The sequence below is a fragment of the Thermobia domestica genome, chromosome 9 (genome assembly GCF_964235325.1).
Source record: "Thermobia domestica chromosome 9, izTheDome1.hap1.1, whole genome shotgun sequence".
Classification (NCBI taxonomy): domain Eukaryota; kingdom Metazoa; phylum Arthropoda; class Insecta; order Zygentoma; family Lepismatidae; genus Thermobia; species Thermobia domestica.
The window spans coordinates 276,000,389-276,023,127 of record NC_137462.1 but is presented as its reverse complement, the minus strand read 5'-3'; the positions used below and the strand labels follow the sequence as shown (position 1 = coordinate 276,023,127).

The following is a 22,739-nucleotide window of genomic DNA, read 5'->3' as shown; positions in this document are numbered from 1 at the left end:
TTATCTAAGTAACAAAGTTTATTGCGTTCGGGGATGACCGCAGCGAAGCGGGGCGGGTTGGGGTGACCGCAGCGAAGCGGGGCGGGTTAACATAAATGACAGGCGATATAATGTTAACATTAGTGCAATCTTCTATGGTTTTTATCATATCACTTGAAAGCGAAAAAGTAAAAATTATCTAAGTAACAAAGTTTATTGCGTTCCGGGGTGACCGCAGCGAAGCGGGGTGAACGCTGCTAGTATGGTATATAATTAAATTCTATTTTAACCTAACTCTTTAAACTTTAAATTCGATGTACGGATTATACAAAGTTACATCTTGCTTTTATAGTAACATGTTAATATATTTTTCCGTATTTAATTAACCAACAAAATACTATTTTTTTGAAATATGACTTTTTCTTATATTTTGTTCTTGGAATTTAAAGTCTATAAATAACTGCGGGTTTTTTTTTTAAATCTACTGATTGATATGGGAAATTGTTTCGATAAAAGGAGGAATAAACATGGATTTGAGTGGCTTAATTTTATTGATTCCTCCTCCTGGTTTATTTAGATACAGCTTGTTTTGTAAAAGTGAATTATATTATATTTAAATATAACATTATTTTAATTTGGAAATAATAATAAAAAAAACATTCAAGTCAATCTCCTTAACAAATTTCAAGTTGTTTAATTAATACCTGCAAGGTTTCGTTATACGAATCCTGTGTATTCATGCTGTTAACATAATATCTAACCTTGTATCCAGCTCTTCTGGAGGCGAGAAAGTGTGGTGGGAAATGGCATGTACTGTTAGACCCTAACTGGTCTGAATTCAAGCTCTAGTCTTAGTTTGGATCCATGTTGATAGGTTCCGCTTTTGATAACCTGAGACAAACTGCTGCAGAAAAATGTAAAATGTAAGCACTCAAAATATTTATAGCCGATATTAGAATATCCTTGTGTTCCCATGTTCCGTAATTATTACCGCCCAAAATCAGGCCATTCTTTTCGAAACGTCGTGTATAATAAGAACGTTATTTTCTAGAGTTTAACTTCTCACGATTATGCACCAGGGCTAAAGGAAATTGTGATGATGAAATTAATAACATTAATGTAATGATGACAGTGGAAGGACACGGGATAAACCAGAGAAAATCCACACACACGATCTTTGACCACCATAAAACTCACCTGGTGGGAGCTCGAATCGAACCAGGAACACCCACCCCGAGATGATCCCTCCACCACTGACCTAACACGATCTCCAAGAACGTTACTGTGCCATCAATACTAACTTCATAATAGAAATAAATGCGTTAATATTAATATCAGTCGTTTAATTGACGGTAATAAAATCTTTATGGGAACCAATGATACAGAAAACAAAATTCCTGCATTATTATATTTGTCGTTTTAGATTCGATGCGATGCACATTACATGGTTTTTGAACCTGAGTCGTTACTATGTTTTGCACTGTTTTTGATGCCAGTAGAAAAGAAAAATGCCACACTTGCGTTTCCTCCATCCATGAATAATTATTTTATACGCATATAAAATGAGTTACAAATATTCTGTTTTATTATTACATCCCATGCTTTTTCATGTACAAATGTGTTGGAAAAATATGTTTATGTTTTTCATATTGCAAAAAATGTTTGCAAAACAACTGATAACAGAAATATTTAAATTAATAGAGTACAATGGACATTAGTTGGTGTTTGTATTTTGCTTATTATTTCATGTGTTATATATAATGATCACCATATTACAAATATAATATTCTTTGTAATAGCAAACACTGCGAGTTAGGAAGAATAACAACAAGGAAGTGTATTGATTATTTTTTTAAATTGCTGTGGGTCATTGAAATGTACATGAAGTTTTTATTTTACTTTTTAAACACTGTAAATAAACACTACAATAATGGTATAACCAAAAATACAGTTTCCATATATGTAAAAAATGGAAGTCACTATGTTTGTGACTTTGTACCAATCTCCAACCGATCTCGATCAAATTTTCAACATAGATGAAGTTCGGGCCTGGGATGTTTTTTTTATCTTTTCACTTTGATGGAGCAACTTAGGGTAAGGTGAGGGAGAGGGGAAGATATGTAAAATGAACGAAAATAACCGATATTAGTGTCGAATCCATAGTTTTCGGGGTCTCTGAGATGAACAGTGATACTTCCGATGCCATTTAAATCCAAATTCAGCCCCGCAACTTGAGAGGGGAGAGATATATAAAAATGACCGATTTTAATATGGAATACATGGTTTTGGGGTCGCTGAGACGAATAGTGACACTTTCGATGCATTTTAAATTCAAATTCAGCTTTTTATGCTCAAAATGAAACGTATTCTCCCCGTGCGAGGAACTCGTATTCTGCTAGTTTAATTTTAACATCAAACACACTGACTTAATCCTTAACAATAGAGAAATCGATAGAGATGTCGAATATTTTGGATTAGGGCATTTTGTAAGCACAACCAATTTTAAATGTTTCTTGAATCGTAGTAACTACATTATGACAAAATTTGAAATTAATTTTGTGTGACAAAGGAGATAACATCATCACAAGCAAATTTGATGATGTAACCAGTTATATGTACTACCGTACTGACTGCCATTTTGAAGTCCGCCCTCTTGAATTCAGGACCCAAATTTTGACATATCAAAATTTTAATAATTTTGATATGTTTTGGGAAACTTTTCATCACACCAACTTATTTATAATCGTTAATAGTTATCACCTTCAACGTATCTGTTTATTAAGTTTTAATTCTCTTTCCAACTACAAAGACATAAATAATGACATGGCTTGTGTTTTCTAAACGTATATCCATCACAGTAGAGAAAGTTTAAGCCGGCTTTCTAGGCTTCATAAGTTTCCTTGGTACTTAGGTATTATAACCTTATAAATTCATTATTATGATTTAAAAACAGAAGAGACAATATCTACCTCTCTTCAATCAAAAACGTTGGCGACAATCCTGTCAACCAGGCGACCCTAGTTGTTATTTCAACTGTCTTAATCCCCGAAAAGGGCCGCGGTGGCTCAGTGGTAGAGCGTTCACCTCTGGTGCTAGGGGTCTCGGGTTCAAACCCTGCTCCCGCCAAGTGAACTTTGTGGTGGACAAACACCGTGTGCGTGGGTTTTCTCGGGGTTCTCCCGTTTCCTCCCACTTTCTTCATTCCATCATTTCATTCATTACTCATTATCACCGTCTCCTTTAGCCTAACCGGCATAACCGTGGGACGTAAAACTCAAAATTTCATTTCATTTCATTTAATTCCCGAAAAAATAAAGATATAACATTCAAAGTTGATTACAGTGGATGATAGTTCGAAATAATGATAGTAATAATATTAAGCTACTTGTGTTTTAACTTTCAGATCAATGTGCTAATAAAATTACGTTTGTTAAGCGTGTATTTTCTCGGCAAAGAATCGAAAAAGTATAGGGTGTTAAAGCTCTCACCCACTATATCAAATGTTAAATTCCGTTATGTTAAGCGATGTAAGTTGTTTTGATGTTCATGGACAAAAGTGTAACAATGTATTTAAATCATAAAAGGTAATGGCACACAAAACTCAATCCTTATTAAATTCTTAAATTTGTAGTAGCAACAGTGTTATTTGTTTGTCTTTCCTACATCCTTGAATTTTGTTTCCCTTGCAGAATACGAACACGCAGAGCATGCAGCCGCTTCATCACCTGGAGAACGTTGCCAATTAACGATAGCAGGGTACCTTATTGTTGCTAGTCTTTTGTTGTTATAGGAGGTACGTATATTGCAGTACTTGATTCATGTAGATCAACAATTTTCAATTAGTGTTGCACGAAGGACCGTTAGCCACTATAATCTGTTTCACGTAACCTGATAGGAAAAACCAGAAATGTTTTCCCCCACCACGCAGAAATGTTGGTGTTCCGTCTTCCACCATCAGCCCCCGAATACTGAGGTATAGAGTGTACCTAAATATGTCTAAATAATAACTTACAACTTCCGTAATAACACTACGTATTTTAAAACTCTTAAATACATTTGCCTGTATTAGTGAGGTAAGTAACGTGGTATTCTAATGGAAATTTTATTAAATAGTTGTATTGTTTATTTTCCTTCTTTTTGGCTGTCAGGCTTGTGACATAATGTTAAAATGGCAAGGGATGGCAGAGTTGGTAATTGAATGGGTATTTACTTATTGATACAAGAATTTCATAATATAAAATCGAAAACCGAAAATGATATTTTTATGTTTTACGTCCCAAGGTTATGCCGGCTAGGCTAAAGGAGACAGTGATGATGAGAAATAAATGAAATGGTGGAATGAAGGAAGTGGAAGGAAACGGGAGAACCCCGAGAAAACCCACTCACGCGGTGTAAAATCAAAAACCAAGTATAATATGTATGGTAAATTATCATAGCGTTAAGGTGATAACAATAGAACCTGAAAAAGAAAACACTTCTCGTTTCCATTCTTATCAACAGTTGTTCTTACATTAAAAAAAAAAACAAGAAAATGAACTATATATATCCACACACACACAGTGATAATAGTGTTAAAATAATTTTGTTTGCTGAGCCTTTCTTAAAAAAGAGGGGAAAATGACTTTATATTGTCATATAAATATTATCGGTCTTCATTAATAGAAATAAGCATGTGGAGTAATTAACTTGCAAGAAAGACGGTTATGGCGTGCAGAATATAAAATGAAATCTTTGAATTTTACGTCCCACAATTATGCCGGCTAGGCTAAAGGAGACGGTGATGATGAGTAATGAATGAAATGATTGGAATGAAGTGGGAGGAAACGGGAAATCCCCGAGGAAGCCACGCACGCGGCGTTTGTCCACCACAAAGTTCACTTGGCGCGAGCTGAAATCGAAGCAGGGACCCCATGCACCACAGGTGAAGGCTCTACCACTGAGCCTCCGCGGTCCCAGGCGTGCAGGATAGTCTAATGTTGTAACAAGAGTTGATTATTGTATAAGAAAGAAAGAATAACGATTAATATGAGATCGTTCAATTATACAAAAATAACGAACGCTTTGGCTTAGAGCTCAAAGGCTCATCGTAGCAGAAACAAACATTTCCATTAGATTTTAACCTGTGGAAAGTCAATGTACCATCCTTCAAAGATTCTGCTTTACATTGTCCGGAAGCCTTCTCTTTCGCCTAGCTAATAGTCTCCTTCTCCCAGGCTTTTTGAGTGACTTGGTGCGTATTTCCCATACAAGTAACGTGTCATGTATATACATATTTTAATTATTTCTATAATATTCGGTGACCTGCAGTTGTTGTGAAATAAAAGCTTGTATAGCGTTTTAATTCACCTGAATGTATGCCTCTTTTGCTCCAAATATTTTTACCAACATTTTGTTTTCGAAACCCCGCAGTTCCCGTTCTTGTGTTCGGTCAGGGATCAACTTAGACATTCATACAAAATTGGGCAGATTAAGCTCTTAACGATTTTAATGTTTTCGATATTTGTTAAGACAATAAAATGATTTACGTAGGATACACTTTAGTACATAAATATTATGCAATACTTTTCTACAAGACAAAAATTAAAAACAGTAATTAGGGTTAATAGTTAAAAGGAACAGCAGTGCTTTCTGAACATCAGATGCGAGTGAATTGACGTACGAATTTAGACTTTACACGATTATGTTTATTGGAAAAGCTTCTGTCCCTGTCAAGATCAACGACTTGCTTTCCCCTTCTGCAATGGTAAGGGGTGGGAGGTAGGGCAGTTTCCTATCAGGTTGCCTGAAACAGACTTTAATATGGTTAAGCAATCAAAGGCTATCGATCGCAAGTCCTGTATGTCGCGGATTTGAATCCCGCTCAGAATATGAATGTTACTATTGTCTTTCGCAATATATTTCATCATCATCAATTTTTCATCGCCTCCTTCAGCCTAAAGCAGTGGTTCTCAACCTAATTCTTATCACGACTCCCATTTTATCACATCCTCTTACCAGCGACCTCTTATAATTTCTGGTTTATGACAAACTTGTGTGGGATTTTTAATATAGGTCTTATCTATTGCGGAGATTTCACGATATCTATCTATTTCTATAACAGTAAAATGTATTTCTTTTATATAGTGGATACTATAACATCCCTAAAAGCGAATGGATTAAAGCCAAATTTGGTCAGTTCATTCATATTATATTGGTCAGTCCGTCATACTGTTTCAAATTGGAATGGTTTAAAATTTTTAAAACTTTATAACTCCCTTAATTTTAGGTCATATGATATAAAAAATAAAGTGGTTTCAATTTCGGTTTAAAAAAAATCTGACAGTTGTTTAGAAAGTTATAGAGTATAATTTTCGAGAGGCTGCCACTTTGGTACATTGTGGTGTATGTGTTCACTATAACCAAAAACTCTTAAAAGCAACTTGTTTAATTTTAGAACTTAGCAAACAAATAAAATCCCACACTAAAAATTTAAATTCATTTTAGCCAGCTTGCTGGGAAAAAGACTATTCGTTCACACACATTCGTATCTCATTATATTTCAATTTTAGTTGTATTTCAATATGCAGGTTTTGTTGTATTTTTCTGGAATTTCAATTTGCAGTTCTCACTAGTTTCATATATATATCTTTTATTTAAATTAATTTTTAAACAACGCTGCAGCAGTTGAAAATGTTCACTAAACCGGTTTTTTGTTGCTCTTAACAGTGTGTATAAAAATAAAAATATGCCTGTCAGAACAAAAATCAAAATAGTAATTAAAAATATTTTCCGATCTTAGGTTCCGCTTATCTTCGCAACCCCAGGTTGAGAAACCCTGACTTAAAAATTAGTCATGACACGTAAAACGTAATACAACACAGTGCATATAGAACGGAAATATGGTAATAAAAAAATAGCAATTGGTACACATGGTTCCGAAATTCTGGGACTATTTGTTTCCTCTATTTTGATCGCGACACCGCCAACAGCTTACCACATCACTGTTGTGCAGGAACATTTTAAATAATGAATCTTGAAGATGTCGTTACTTGCATTTGTATCCACTTAAAATTATAGATTATGCTAGTAAATTGTAGAGTCTGGCATATACAATCACCAATCATGCATGATTGTCGTGTATGTCTTACCATTAAATGAGATGTCGTCTATAAGAACATATTTTGTATGCACATCACACGATATAAAAATGTACCCACCACTTACCTTCTGTCACGTAGATCACACAAACATCGCGTTCAGATACATTTTTTGTTGGGTGAGTTGAAATCAAGACAAACTTGTCAGTATAAGTTATGTGGTGTCATTTCCTTTTTCGTGAAACTTCGTTAACCAAAATTTCAAATTTCATGATGTTCTTAGCGAGTCCTTACTATACATATCATGTGGTGAAGATAATTACTGTGTCAACACAAACTGAAATATTATAACTGTCGTTGATGCCGTAGCACTACCCAGGAATTCCAATACGTTCAAGATGAATTTTAGTGAATTTCTGCTCAATTATCATCACCCATAAGAGCTTATACTATCGTGGTGGTCATAATTTAAATATTTATCAGACAATATGTTAGTGAATAGATGAAAAATTGGATTATATTTCTAGATTATATTCCGTTCTCGTGTATACATAATATAAACACACATAGGGTGTTTCAAAACAACACCGACAACGTTTGGAAGGTGACTTCTGACACCAAGATGAGACAAAAAGTTTAGACCAACCTAGGTGCACAAATGCTTCCTTTCGAAGTTATAGGTTTTGAAAATATGAAAAAATTAACTTTAAATTCCCACAGCTCCAAAGCTATGGGAGCTATCGTAGCCGGGTCAAGACTTCACTTAGAAACTGATATGTGCGCTATCCCAAAAATGCATGTTTCAGAACCCTCCGGTACTTACACAACGATTTTTATAGACGCAATTTGGCTATGGGCAGAGAACTTGAAATACTCACCAACTACCTCTATAAAAATTGTTGCGGAAGTACCTTAGGATTCTGAAACATGGATATTTGGATAGGGCACATACTAGTTCCTAAATAAAGCTTGACACTACTACAGTGGCTCCCATAGTATTGGAGCTATGGACCTTTAAAGTTCGTTTTTTCGGTAGCCTAACTCCAAAAGGAAGCATTTGTAAACCCGGATTGGTCTATACTTTTTGTCTTAGTGTCGGGAATCAACTCCCAAACGTTGTCGGTGTCGTTTTGAAACATTATATATATATATATATATATATATATATATATATATATATATATATATATATATGTGTGTGTGTGTGTGTGTATATATATAATTATAATTATGAAGTGATGCACAGTCAAACATGAAATTACATAAACTTTTATTCTATTTTATGTTATTTGGTTACAAGTGGCATACCTCTCAATAAAACAATAATACTTCAATAAAACAATAATAACTAGTGTTATATACTTCATTACATACCAAACAATTTCTTCGTGCCTTGTATCTAGACTAGAACCATATTTACACATGGGCTGCAATGCGCCGGGTCAGGAATTTTTGGGGAACGACAAAATTTCTCGTGTCAGGTTTTTTCGTACTTCAGTACTGGAAATTACAGAAAATTTTGGCGGAAAAACTTGATATTGAGTTGCGGCAGTTTCTAATGAGCCAGGGCCAATATTAAATATGGCCTTGATCTAGAAAATAGACTAAAATACTTCATATCCCAGTAATTTTATCACTTTCCTTAATGATCAACCGACTATTAATCTATTGTATGCAGGCCCGACGAGAGAGTGGGGGAAGCCGGAGCTTCTGGGGGACACGGAGAATACAGAAAATATTATATCCGTTGTACTAAAGAGAAAATTGCTACATATATTTTCCAAGCAAGTAGAAGAAATTACTTTGAATGCCGAAGTTTACAATATCACAAGGTTGATAGAAGATTTAATACTACTACGCTGTAAATGGAAAAACATTTTGCAGGAATGTAAACTTGTGAGCAGAAATCTAGGAACGGATTCAGATTTTCCAGAAAAGCGAATAATCAAGAAATATTTAGCAGACGGGACAAGAAAGAAAGAACAACGAAGAAATTTTCAAATAGTCAGTTTATTATGTTATTATTATGGATTGTGTTACAGTCAACCTTAAATGTTGCTATAAAGCAATACGTAATCTAAACACGAAATTCGAATTCTTGTTGAAGTAGGCAACGTTGAGCACTGATAAACTTGAGGGAAAGTACGAACGTGATTAGAACTATATAGTGATGATGTATCAGATGAAATCATTAATGAAATGGTAAATCTACAAGCGATTCAATCTGCTGACTTCAGTATGCTCTGACATCATTTCAGTTGCTCAACACATTTCTTGACCAAAAGCTAGTCAACACTTTTCCGAATGTTACTGTTGCTCTTCGTAGTTTCCGCACTCTACTAGTGTCTTTAGCAGAAGCTGAAAGATCGTTTAGTGCACTTGGAAGAGTAAATAATGTCCTTTGATCATCGATGACTCAACAAAGATTATCTGGCTTGGGAACTCGTAATAGAGTCTACTTTAGTCCGTTTGCTAGCAGGGAAGCAAGAAAGGCTGTTTTGTAAATTGCAAAGTGTAACTGTAGTAATGTAGCTACTTAGTATACTATGTATTCAATGTAACTAGTAAATATATGAAATATATTTTGCAAGTTTTTATACCGGGCCCAATTTGGCTCTCGACGGGCCTGATCATATGTGAAGAAAGAATGAAAAATAAACATACAAGAACAAATGTAAAAGCACAAATAATGACATTCCTTCAAAAAAAAAAAAAAAAAAAAAAGTATTTAGAGTAACAGCTCTTTTTGTGTGCCTGAGTTGCTCCAACGCCATCAGTTAGCGATCGGCTGAACTGCATCCAGGATACCGACGGACACATGGTCAACGCGCTGCATCACCTAGTCTCTTAAAGACGCATCAAGAGCTTTCTAGACCTAAATAGTGACATAGACAGTACAGTATAAAATGAAGTTTCATGTAATACCTGTACAATTTTAAGAAATATAAATATTTAAAGATAGAACATTATTTTTCTTCCATCTTTCAGTAGTTTGATAATCACGTGCAGAGATTGAAAGTAAAAACTAGTAGAATAATCTATATCACATACATCTAATATTGGATACATAGGGCCTTATGCAGAGTAATTTTGAGGTATGATTTGCGTCATACTAAAGTCCTGACTACTGCAGGAAACATATGTTAGCCGAGCTCTTTAGTATGGCACTAATCGCGGGTCAGAACGACTCTGAATAAGACCCATAGATTCTAATCTAAAAGCAGACTATTTCCTCGTAAATAACTAGACTCACTTGGTTTGTGACATTTTCTTTGTAGCACGTCTAACATTCTACATATCACTAGACACTACTTTTTGTCAAAACATATACTTTAAAAATCAAACAAAAACAGATTTTATTTAATGTCTTTCAGTCACAAACTATGCGGAACATTCTTTCTCATTTACAATTAACATTTAGGTAATTTAGTGTTAATTTTATTTTGTATTAAAACATTTTTTAACACAACACTTTCCACTAATTTTAATTCTTAACATTATCTATGTTTGCATTCTTGGGAGAAAACAAATATATAGTGGGCTTTCTACAATCATGCTTATGTGAAAGTGTATGCAAATATTTGCACATGTCCTTGTATATACACATTTTTCATCCTTGTCTAAAACAGTTGCCATTACAGCTAATGGCCCAGAATCATTGATGACTTGTTTGAATTCGCTTTCGTCAGATATAGCGGATTTCCATTTAGAAGGCCACAGAACACGTAATCCTTTGTTTGCAGCATTGTTATGTCAGCCATTAGGGAACAAAACGTGGGATTGGAAATTGAGATTATCACAGTAATACTAAACATGAAAAAGAGAAAGAAAAAGTACGAAATTATCCTGTGTGTGAAAAAAAAAATGTTTCAAAATAAATGATTCGTGATCTCAGCTGTTTCTGAAGAAGGGTTCTCTTATTTAAAAAAAAGACGAGAGTTTAAAAAAATTTGCTTATGAGTTTGACTTCTTAAATTTTTCATGCCATACTCAGGAAGTTGAAAACTGTGTCAAACTTGTTACAGAGGCTGCAGAAAAAGTGTCCGGACAAGAAAACAGAGATAGCTTCATTAGAGCAACTTTGCTCTCAAGACCCTCAACGCCAAAATTTGATTTAAAAATCTGAATTTAAATCAACATAATTTACCACACTCTAATTATTAGGATGGTTGAATAGAGTGTGGGTGGAATTCAAATTGCTGCCACCTCCTCGTGCTGAGTTCTGGGTCATTTCATGAAAAAATGTTGAGAAATGAGGGAAGAGCTGCAAAATCAATCACATTACTGAATTATTAACAAACTTGTCCTCATACAACTAAAATAAAGTACTTACTAGGTATGATTCCATACCGGGAACTGGGGAAATCCTATACATCGTATGAAACCGTTTGCCATGAGAAGTACGAAACCGCATTCAAATCACGGGCAAACCTACAAGCTGAAAAAGGGCCAGTTCGTTGGTGTTTGTGATCCTATGTATGCCATATTCGACAGAAATAAAAATGAAATCTTACGATGCATCAAGCGTAAGCCTGAGCCCATCATGTTCCCTTTTGGCTTATTGCTAAAACTGGATTCGGGCAAGGGTTGGATAATATCACTTTGCACCCAGAACTACCCATTTGGTCAGTGTTGCCAACGAATTGTAAACACAATGTGGCAGATGGTTTCTGTACCACTGGATGTATATCCATGAAACGTGACATAAACATCATTCGCCACTAGCGCAAATATACTGTGGACTTAATCCCCTCCCTGAAAGCCAAGTTTATCAGTGTTGCCAACCAAGTGTAAAAATGAGAAATTGTAGAAAAGGTTCCGCACGAGGAGACATTTATACACCAAGCTTGGTAGAAACATCACAAGGCAATATAGTAAAAAGACGTTGAGTGCGACCATCTTCCAACCATTCTAGGTTGTCAAGACACAAAACTTGACGTAAACATAGTTCTACACAACAGCAAACATACTGTGATTGGTACCATTCCCCAAGCATCCCAGTCAACCAGTATTGCTAATGTTTTCAAAGTGGAAGTTCGTCAAATAGCAGTACGTTATCGTGGTGGTATTTTATACAGTCTAATGATATGAACATGGAGCTGAACATATATCATGGGACATGACTGTTCACCACGCAACAACGAACGGCACACGTTAGGAACTCATATAGAAAGAAAGGGTTCGATGAGTCATGCGTGCAATTGGTCTTAGGAGCTCCATTGTGATATATATAAAGCAATTGTGTAGAAACCACGATTTGTTTTTAGAGTTTGCTCATCATATCAAATTATGTGATATACCATATGCTATGACATATGTGGCAACACTGACAACCTAGAATGATTGGGAGACGCTCACACTCAACGTATTTTTGCTATATTGCCTTGTGATGTTGCTGCCAAGTTTAGTGTATAAATGTCTCATTGTACGCAACCTGTTCTACGACTTATCATTTTTACACTTGGTTGGCAACACTGATAAACTTGGGCGCTTGGGAGAGGAATAAGTCCACAGTATATTTTCGCTAGTGATGAATGATGTTTATGTCATGTTTCATGGATATACATCCAGTGGTACAGAAACCATCTGCCACATTATATTTACAATTTGTTGGCAACACTGACCAAATGGGTAGTTCTGGGTGCAAAGTGATGTTATCCAACCCTTGCCCGAATCCAGTTCTAGCAATAAGTCAAAAGTGAATATGATGGGCTCAGGCGTTTACGCGTGATGCATCGTATGATTCATTTTTATTTCTGTCGAATATGGCATACATAGGATCACAAACACCAACGAACTGGCCCTTTGTAGGGTCAGATTGTGGATTTGCCCGTGATTTGAAAACTGCTTCGTACTTTTCATGGCAAAAGGTTTCAGCCGATATATACGTTCTCCCCAGGTACTTGGTCCCGGTATGGAATTATCCCTAGTTAGAAGCTATATATATATATATAAAAAAATGTGTATTTCTTGCACAAAGTTTTTTTTTTTTTTAATTTTAGGCCGCTTGCGCGAACTGAAGACGCGAATACGGAACTTTTGAGCTCTATTAGAATTTGATACTCGAAAATCTTATTTTTTTTTTTTCGCTCCACCCTACTTGACCATCTCAGCTTGCCTGGAGCTTTGAGAGGAACTCAGCCCAAAGCCTTTAGTTTGGTCGGAACTCTGTGGTAGAGACCAGCCTGAACGTACCTAGGCCCGGCCCAGACCGGGCCCGAAAAGTTTTGGAGATTTTCGGCCCGAGCCCGGCCCGATAAATTTTAAAATTTTTGTCTCGACCCCAGACCGATAATTTTTTTTTAAAATTAGCTCCAGCCCCAATCTTTCTCAAAATTTAGTACTAAATTTGACCTAACCCTCAGAAACATTTTCTTAACTTTGGTTCACAACCTGATGCTTGCCTCCCGAATAGTACCATTGCCTCCTAGAACTTTGCCTGTCATCGAGAGAAGAAAAAATTCAATTCACTGTAACAAAAATCTAACTTAATTGATTTTTAGCACAAAGTGGAGATGGCAATATTGTTTAGCGACAGGCCAAACATTCCCATCTTTTCTTTTTATATTTTGAGTTCAGTGAAGGTCAAGGTCAGAGCTCAATTTACCGCATAATGCCTGCAATCCTCTATAGTGAAAGTGGAGCCGCTAACCAACACAAACTGTAAATAGTTATTGCATTCTTTGTAACATTTTTTCACGGACACACTTGTTCAACGTTTGGCTTTTTAACGAAAGTCAATAATTATTAAAGAATTGCAATTGATCGGTCTCAGCCCGGCCCAAAGAAATAACAGAGTCGGTCCGGCCAGGTCTCTACTCTGTGGGACTCCTAACCTCAGCTTGTTTGGAGCATTGGAGATCCTAAGTCCACTTCAGTCGCTTGGATAGGTGCTGACTGCCACGGGTGCTGACTGCCACAGCCAATTATTGGTGCTGACTGCCACGACTGTGGCTGATTGCAAATATGAAGGTGCTGACTGCCACGACGGCGTGCTGACTGCCACGAGCCTGGGAGAAACTGTATTTGGAAAGAGAGGAATTAATCCCTCATACTAAATTTATGATTATTAATTAATTTAGTAGAGAATAATTAGGGATTAATTTAGTAATCATCACAGCAAATCTACGTGGCATCCTATAAGTTACAAAGTTGCTCACTAAGTGCAACGACATACACTTGGATGTTTATAAAGGGATTGTCTTTTCTGTTATATGTAAAATTTGCACATTTCATTGTTTATATTAATTGTTTTATTGTATTATTTAATGGATATGATGGTCTGAAGCCAGCTGACAAGGGAAGTTCGGGAGAAAGCACTCGCCTGCAGAGAAATAAGCATGTCATTTGAAGGACCAATTCATGCTTATTACAAAAGATAATAAAACTCCTGTACGTTGAGAACTGTTCGAGATATTCAGCTTAGAAGTTTATATGAGAAAATGAGTGGATGCACGTTTCAATGCGTTAAGTATTCTCTCCCATGGCGAAGCCTGATGGTTTGAACTTGCTATTGCTTGATTACTGGGGTACATTCACAGACAAATTGTCCATTACAAATTGCATGACGGATGGCAAAGACCTAATGGTTGATAAGGTACCAAAGAATTGCACACGATTTGTGCAACCATTTGATGTGTTTTGATTCCGATCAATCAAAGATTATGGCAGGAAATTGTACATAGTTTGAAACTTCTTCATCTGGATGCTATAATGTACCAACGAAACAATCAAATAAAGTTCGTGTCCATACGAATCACTTCCGATCACCGCTATACATTGGATTGTTTCAGTTTGCGTTCTACAAGACAGGTTACGAACAAATTATAGGCCTATAACTTTTGAATCACTTGTCGAATTTGCTTTTTGCTTCGGTTCTGCGAACTGTTCCCTTTACGGATGCAACGCAATTGCACATATAAAATGTTTATGATGCAAGGGAGTATTTTGCCTGCGTCATTTCTTCATAAAACAGAAGAACAACAGTGATCAATTTTCATCTCTAACCTATGATTATTGTGAATAATGTAATGACTAACTGTATCTAACAAACCTGTTAGTTATTGCGAAACACTTTTTTTCTGTTACTTCCGATAGCTTTCAATTCGTATGTCAATATTCGTTACTAATTATGTTGTACTTAACGCGTATAAATGCGTGTATCCTCATTTTCTCATATAAACTTCCAAGTTGAATATCTCGAACCGTTCTCAACCGTACAGGAATTTCATTAGCTTGTTGTAATCAGCATGAATCGGGACTTCAAATGGCATGCTTAGTATCTCTGCAGGCGAGTGCTTTCTCCTGAACTTCCCTTGTGAGGGACAGCCAGCAGTGCTTTTTTGATGGAACTTTCAAGAGCTGCTCGAAACAATTTGCACAGATGTACACAGTTCATGCTGACATAGGGAGTTCAAGTGAGAATACATAAATCGTACCAATTTTGTACGCACCGCTCCCTGACAAAACTGAAGTACACTCATGTCCAAAATTATTGTCGCATATCTATAACTGTCTTCTTGTAAGAATATAATTTGATAATTTTACAGAGTACTTTTAATACTGATATGTGTATAATCAAGAAATGTATATTTGTGGTAAATTTCATAGGGAAAGAATTATAAATACGAAAATCATAATGAGTAAAATAAAATGTAACTAATGGAAAAGAAAAAAATATTTTCGTTTTATTGTTCTTATTTACTGCTCTTTTGACATGAAATTTACCACATACTTGTCTTTGCCGATTATACACATACTAACATTATAAGAAATACAGGGCGAATTCGTTATCAAATTAGACATGACTTCTGGAAGTCCGAAGTCCTGTCATCTCTGAATACCGGGTACGTTAAACTCTACTAATAAAGGGAATCAGGAAGTCCGATTTCCTTTAGAGAAGTAATAGCACTTATAAGTAGAAAATTTACTTGTTAATTTCTGTAGCAGTTATTTTTCTTATTCTTTTATTTTATTTCATTAATATTTTGTATATTGTTATTTTATAATTTAATATGCTTATGTATTTTTTATGTATATTCTTTAATATATTGGATACATCCAATATATTAATTTTCTTCTTTAAATAAATAAATAAATAAATATTACTAGAACAACATATTTATAGTCATGCGACAATAATTTTGGACATGAGTGTACATACAGAGACCTGTTTACCTTTGTTAGGTGTTGGTCTAAACAACACGATCCTAAGGTTCATCTAGTTCCTTTCATGCTTCTTGGCGTCCGGTAATGTTACGTCTAGCAACTTTCTCTCAGGCTCGTGGCAGTCAGCACGCCATCGTGGCAGTCAGCACCTTGATATTGGCAATCAGCGCCAGTCGTGGCAATCAGCACCAATAATTGGCTGTGGCAGTCAGCACCCGTGGCAGTCAGCACCCCACCAGTCGCTTACTCAGAGCTCTATAGAGATCCTTCCCTAGGTTAGTCAAGGCTTGGGCTACCATATTTTACCCAAGTATTATAGAATTTTATATTATAGTGACTTTGTAATATACTGTGTATAGAAGAGATGACTTGATAGAGAGAAAACGCTTACGGACTATAATTTGTTCTACCTATGCTGTACTTATAGGTGTCAGGGGCGACCGAAGAAAATTTTCTAGAGAGGGGCCCATCTACATGGTTGCTATATTACGTATATATTTTCGTGAGCCAGAGGGGAGCCCGGGCCCCATCCTACTTCCCCCTTCGGGCGCCCATGATAGGTGCATAAGCCAGGGGCGAAGGGTTGTAATACTGCTACTTAGAGCTAGTTTTAAGAGCTCCAAACTCTGGGATGGGTTTTGTTTACATATAAAATAAGAAAGTTTCCCCTTCTGGGGGGCCATCGCCCCCCCCTTGGATCCGCCCCTGGCATAAGCAGAATTTTACAATATGGAATAACTATTTCCAATTTGGCGATTTTAGTTGTGATCTAGTGAGGGAGACTCCCAGTGGGAGAACATGTAGGTCTCATGCTATACTAAGTTGTAGAACCACATCTCACTTAGTTTAGGTGCTGAATTTCAAACCAATCAATCTTGTGAATGTCTAATTATTAACTTACCTCAATTTCCAGGAAAAAAATATAGTTTGTTCATTGTTTTTAATACTTTTACATATTTTCACACGTTTATATCACAGTTGAGAAGTTAGCTGATTCTGTTTTATGTTTTTACAGCTTGCTGATAGGAAATTTTGAAGTTGAAAGTAACCACCTAAATTACAAAGAAGTTACAGCGAGTCATTCCTTCACGATTTGTTAAGTGTTTGAACAAAGTATACTTTCAAATAAGGAACGAACGATGATGAACTATAAGAACAAAACAACAAGCATGAATCAAAGTGAGTGATAATACTGCTGTTGAGACAGTGTATTTTTGTGATTTTTGACGTTGAAGAAAAGGTGGAAAATTATTGTGAAGATGAACATTTAGAAGATCAAGGAAGATTGGGATGAAGATGATTTTGTGAAAAAGCGTCCACATTTAAAATTATTTAAAAAATCGAATACTATCACTAGTATATGTCATAATGTATTAAGAGAGAAAAAAATGCCAAAATATTTTTAACAAAGTAAGAATTTAATAATAATATAATGTGAAGAGATGATGATTGTACAGCGTAATATTTGCTTTCTCTCTATATACTTAACACAATGATGTATCTTGTCATATTTTTGTCTACCCTTGTTAACAAAAAAATCATAAGGAACTACATAAAGGAACCTCCATTATAATAAACAATAATGTATGTTTGCATGTGAATTTTGGACATCAGACCAGTTGTGTTATTTCTGCTTATAACAAAGTTTTCAAACTGATAGCATGTACAATAAGTGAACACAACCATGATTTAAAAGAAAATAAAAATAAATTCTAAGATATTCAACTGTTTTGTGTTTTCGGTATTCATAAACAACAAGTTGCTCAGTTTTTGTGTGCGAGTGATATTACAATCTTAGATGTGGCGAGGAGGAAATACTTGACACAAGGATTAACATGATATACGGACCAAGACTACTAATGTATAAACACACAATAAAAATACCTGGTAGTGCCATAATATTGAAGACATCAGACTTATTGTGCGTCAGTATTGAGAAAAAAAAGTTTTCTCTAGCGAGTGCAGTGCACTAAAATTAAGAAAAAACAATGTCTTTTAATCCTTCCCCTTCAAACCATGTAATTCCTAACTGTAATTAAGAAATTTATTTCGTTTTTCAAAGTATGTACCAATTATAGTCTAAACACCAAAGATATATATATTACCTACTCGAAGTCAAAGTATACATATATTTGAAAACTTCCTCTCTCTTGCTGCAGGTACGTACACAATGTCGACAAAGCAAGATTTTGGAACTGAAAATTAATAACTACCTTAACACAGAATAATTATCAGACCAAGTAGTTTTAGTGTGTTTCACAGGTAAAATGTAAAATATAGGCAGGCGCCTTGGGGGTAAAATTAAATTTTTAAGATGTGATATTATTTCGAAACACCCCAAATTAGTAGAAAGATTATTTAGTCGTATTTACCTTTCGCAAATGACTTTTGATTAATCATACATTAGTTTTGTTAATATTTGCCAAGTCTTAATTTTTGACAGACTTGTTAAAAGGAGTTTTCTTTTTTTTCTTTCTTTTTTTTTAAGCAAATCACGATTTAGAACCATGCGAGGTGGTGCTACTGGCGAAAGGTTTCAAACTAAATGAGGCATCAAAATTATTCGAAAGTTTTGCTTAATTAATTTTTGATCCAATGGATATTTTATATTAAAAACAGTTTTCAAGTTTTTTTTTTTTTTTTTTTTTTTTAACATAGAGGGATGAAGATGAAGATTTGTAAACAAACATGCTAAATTTGGAATCCTAAAGCAGAGATCCTTGAACGGAATCTTCACTCTTTGAGTTAATGAGTCTACGGTTAAGAACAGAAGATTAGATGTTGATTAGATGTAATCATCTTGCACCTGCATGCGACAATCTGTTTCGAAAGCATTGCATGAATCCCGTAAGAACCCTCTAATTGAAAGACTTGGTTTTCCAAGATGATTTGTTGTATTAAAGAAAGATCCAGGAAATGATAGTTGTTTAACTTCTATGGACGTAAACGTCCTAACGCTACAGAGAAAATTAAATTTTCATAAAGTATAATGTACAACATGAATGTTCTGTGTTATTACGATGAAATAAAACTACGTCAGAGAGAGGAAGTCCGTACTTGTCCATGGTTGAAACTAATTTTAACCTCTTTCAGTGCTTTGTTCATGGTGTGTATGACAACAGTAATGTTCACGTATAATTTTTAAGCGTTCGCTTCATTTTATTTTAAAATGCCTCACAGCTGTAATTGGAAATGTATTATGAATAGTATTTTATCCGTAAGAAAGAAAAGAAAAACAATAACTGTTACAAAATAATCATCAACTTCAATTATTTTAATTGTAGCAATTATTTTTCACTGTTAAATCCTTGGGCAATAATAATTCTTAAAATCCCTTAAAGTTGTACAATTTTTTGCAGTGTTGCTAAACAAACGAAAATTCACTATTTCTATATTGGTTACGCTGATCCAAAATATCAGAAATAATCAATTTGGAACAAGATTTGAACACAAAATGTTTTATTCTCTCCGTCGATAAAAAAGAAATAAACAAGTTTAAATCAAGTGAAATATCTAATTAAGTGATGTAAATTAAAAGTGAAGTAGTAATAGATATGTTGTGTAAAATTAGTACTTTTAGAAATAACCTGCAGGGAAATGTACAACTTTACTTGGTGTTGAAGTGTTTGAAATAATAATAATAAAGAAAATATTCCAAAATTACTTTTTGTGAAACCAAGCACGTATGTAAATAAAAATATAAATTGTCTGAAATACAATAAAGATTTTGATAAAAAAAAAATATAAGATTTTGTTTTCTTCATTAAATTACCTACAAATACAAGAATAGTTTTCTAAAATCGGTTTCTAAAAAATAGTACAAAAATTTATAAAAACGGATTAAAACTTTACAAAATGTGAGTATGGAGCAAAAATATAAAATGTTTAGGAGAGAGAATTGATAAATAAGTGTTTTAGAAAGGAAGACTGATGAATCAAAATTCTAATCATTAAAATATATTATGAATAAGTCGATAGAAGAAAGGTATACAAGAGTGGTTAAAATGATACTGTAGTGCAGAGAAACATATCATCAGTCAATTATAGGATAATATAACCGTATTCAAGATTACCGGTACTTAATGAAATCTACCTCACGACGACGTCAATTTTGTGCTCTCAGAATTTGGTTCCTTCTGTTGTTCTTTGCACAGCAAGGTCTTCTCAAAGGAATAATAAAAGCAACGAGTTAATTATTACAAACGAAATATACAGGGTGTTTCAAACAACACCGACAACATTTTTGAGGTGATTCCTGGCACCAAGATAAAAAGTATAGACCGACCTGGATGCAGAAATCCGCCATTTGGAGTTATAGGCTGCCGTAAACATGAAGAAATGAACTTGAAAAGCCAATAGCTCCAATACTATGGTACCTACTGTAGTCGGGTCAACAATTCACTTAGGAACTAGTATTTATTCTATCCAAATATACATGTTTCAGAATCCTGCGGTACTTCAGCAACAATTTTAATCGAGATAATTGCTACGTGCTTCAAATTGTATGTCCATAGCCAAACTCCTTCTATAAAAATTGTTGCGTAAGTACCGGAGGATTCTTAAACATGTATTTTTGGATAGCACACATATTAATTCCTAAGTGAAGTCTTGACCCGACTAGTAGATTCCATTATATTGGAGCTATGGACCTATAAAGTTCATTTTTCCATGTTTTCGGCACCCTATAACTCCGAAAGGAAACATTTGTGCGCCCAGGTTGGTCTATACTTTTTGTCTTATTTTGGTGTCAGGAATCACTTCCCAAAGTTTGTCGGTGTTGTTTTGAAACACCCAGTATAGACAGTTTGGTAGTATATACTGTACATGGTTATATATATATATAAAGATCTACAAATAAGAGAGCAATCTAAACAGCAATAAAAATATGAAGCAGAAGTCGCAAAAAATATAAAGGAATAAATAATGAAATATATATAACAAGATAAAGACTCCAAAAATATCAATAACATATGCTTATTACAGGAAGAAAACAAAGAAAATTCCTCAAAGCACATTATCCATTTGAATCGAACAAATAAAGGTGAGAATACAGTCAGTGAAGAACTCATTAATCCCCAAAACTTGATTAAGATCCTTTGATATTTCTCGATATTCCAAAACTGAAATTTAGAACTGGACAACCACAAACCGATGCTGTGCTATCTGCATTGAGCTCATAGAATATTACTGGCAGGTAAATATAACGTGTTTCGATACAACTGTCAGCAATACTGGTCGATACAGCGGCGCTTGTGTCATAATAGAGCAGGAAATTAAGAAAAAACCTTTTGTATTTAGCTTGTCGTCAGCACACACTGGAGATAGTTTTGCCTGCAGTTTTTAAGGGATGTATTCAGGGAGGTGTATCTTCCAGTCTAGAAGTAGCAATATTCAAGCGTTTTAATGAAGCTTAAAACTCCTTGGACCACACACACTATGATTCAGTAGAAAGAAAAGAACATAAATAGTACCTATTTCAAGTTGTTGCTTAAAACAAGAAGCAATATCCATACTGAACAACTTACCCACATAAAACTCAATATGTGCAAGTGAAGTGCAAAAATAGAGTAAACAAATAAACTTTACAAAATTTTAATAATGTAATCAACAATAATGAGCTTTTACGTATAATCGTGTAATATGTATATAACAACATACAGTATATAACAAAATATATAACAATATATATGTATATGTATATGTATAATAATGTGTATATACCAATAGTATTCAAAATTTCAATCGGCTTCCGCAACCATTCAAAATTATTGTAAAAATTTAAAATTTAATCGGTGTCTCTCTTTTCAGTCCTGTAATAAATGTTAGGGGTGCCGCAAGTGAAATTCAGAATATATATATATATATATATATATATATATATATATATATATATATATATATATATATATATATATATATATATATACATACAGGTGTTTGAAATATATATACAGGTGTTTCAAAACAACAACGACAACGTTTGGGAGGTGATTTCTCATACTAACGTAAGAAAACAATATAGACCGATCTGGGTTTAGACATGCTTTCTATGACCAGCAGAAAATTTGTCGGGAAAATGCAAAAATAGCCATAACACAAGAACAAAATGCCAGATTAAAGTCGGGTAAAATATCTACTACTTTTAGTCTAAAATTTCATTAATGCACAAATGGATGTGGTACAGCGGCGGTGAAAGAGTGATCTCCAAAGAAACTGTAGAATATGTTGAACATTTAAAAAAAATCAAAAGTCGAATTAGAAAATGGAATTAAATGAAATCTTTAAGTCCCACGGTTATGCTGGCTAGACTTAAAGGAGGCAGTGATGATGAAAAATGAATGAAATGGTGGAATGAAGAAAGTGGGGAGAAACGGGAGAACCCCGAGAAAACCCAAGCACACGGTTTTTGCCCACCACAAAGTTCACTTGGCGCGAGATGGTATCGATCCCAGGACCCCATACACTAAAGGTGAACGCTCTACCACTGAGCCACCGCGGCCCTTGAAAGTTGACTTA

The 22,739-nt window shown here is 34.8% G+C and overlaps 1 protein-coding gene across 3 annotated transcripts in view; it reads left to right on the top strand.

Annotated features, from left to right (window-relative positions):
• The window catches only part of klg (klingon), a 1,029,592-nt gene extending 1,009,717 nt beyond the window's left edge, over window positions 1-19,875 (top strand). For all 3 annotated transcript variants that reach the window (XM_081726054.1, XM_081726053.1, XM_081726052.1), the window contains 2 exons: window positions 3,669-3,772; window positions 17,239-19,875. In XM_081726054.1, coding sequence (XP_081582180.1) covers window positions 3,669-3,769 — 101 coding nt within the window. In that variant the 3' untranslated portion in view covers window positions 3,770-3,772; window positions 17,239-19,875. The remainder of the gene's footprint in view (window positions 1-3,668; window positions 3,773-17,238) is intronic.
• The last annotated feature ends 2,864 nt before the right edge of the window (window positions 19,876-22,739 follow it).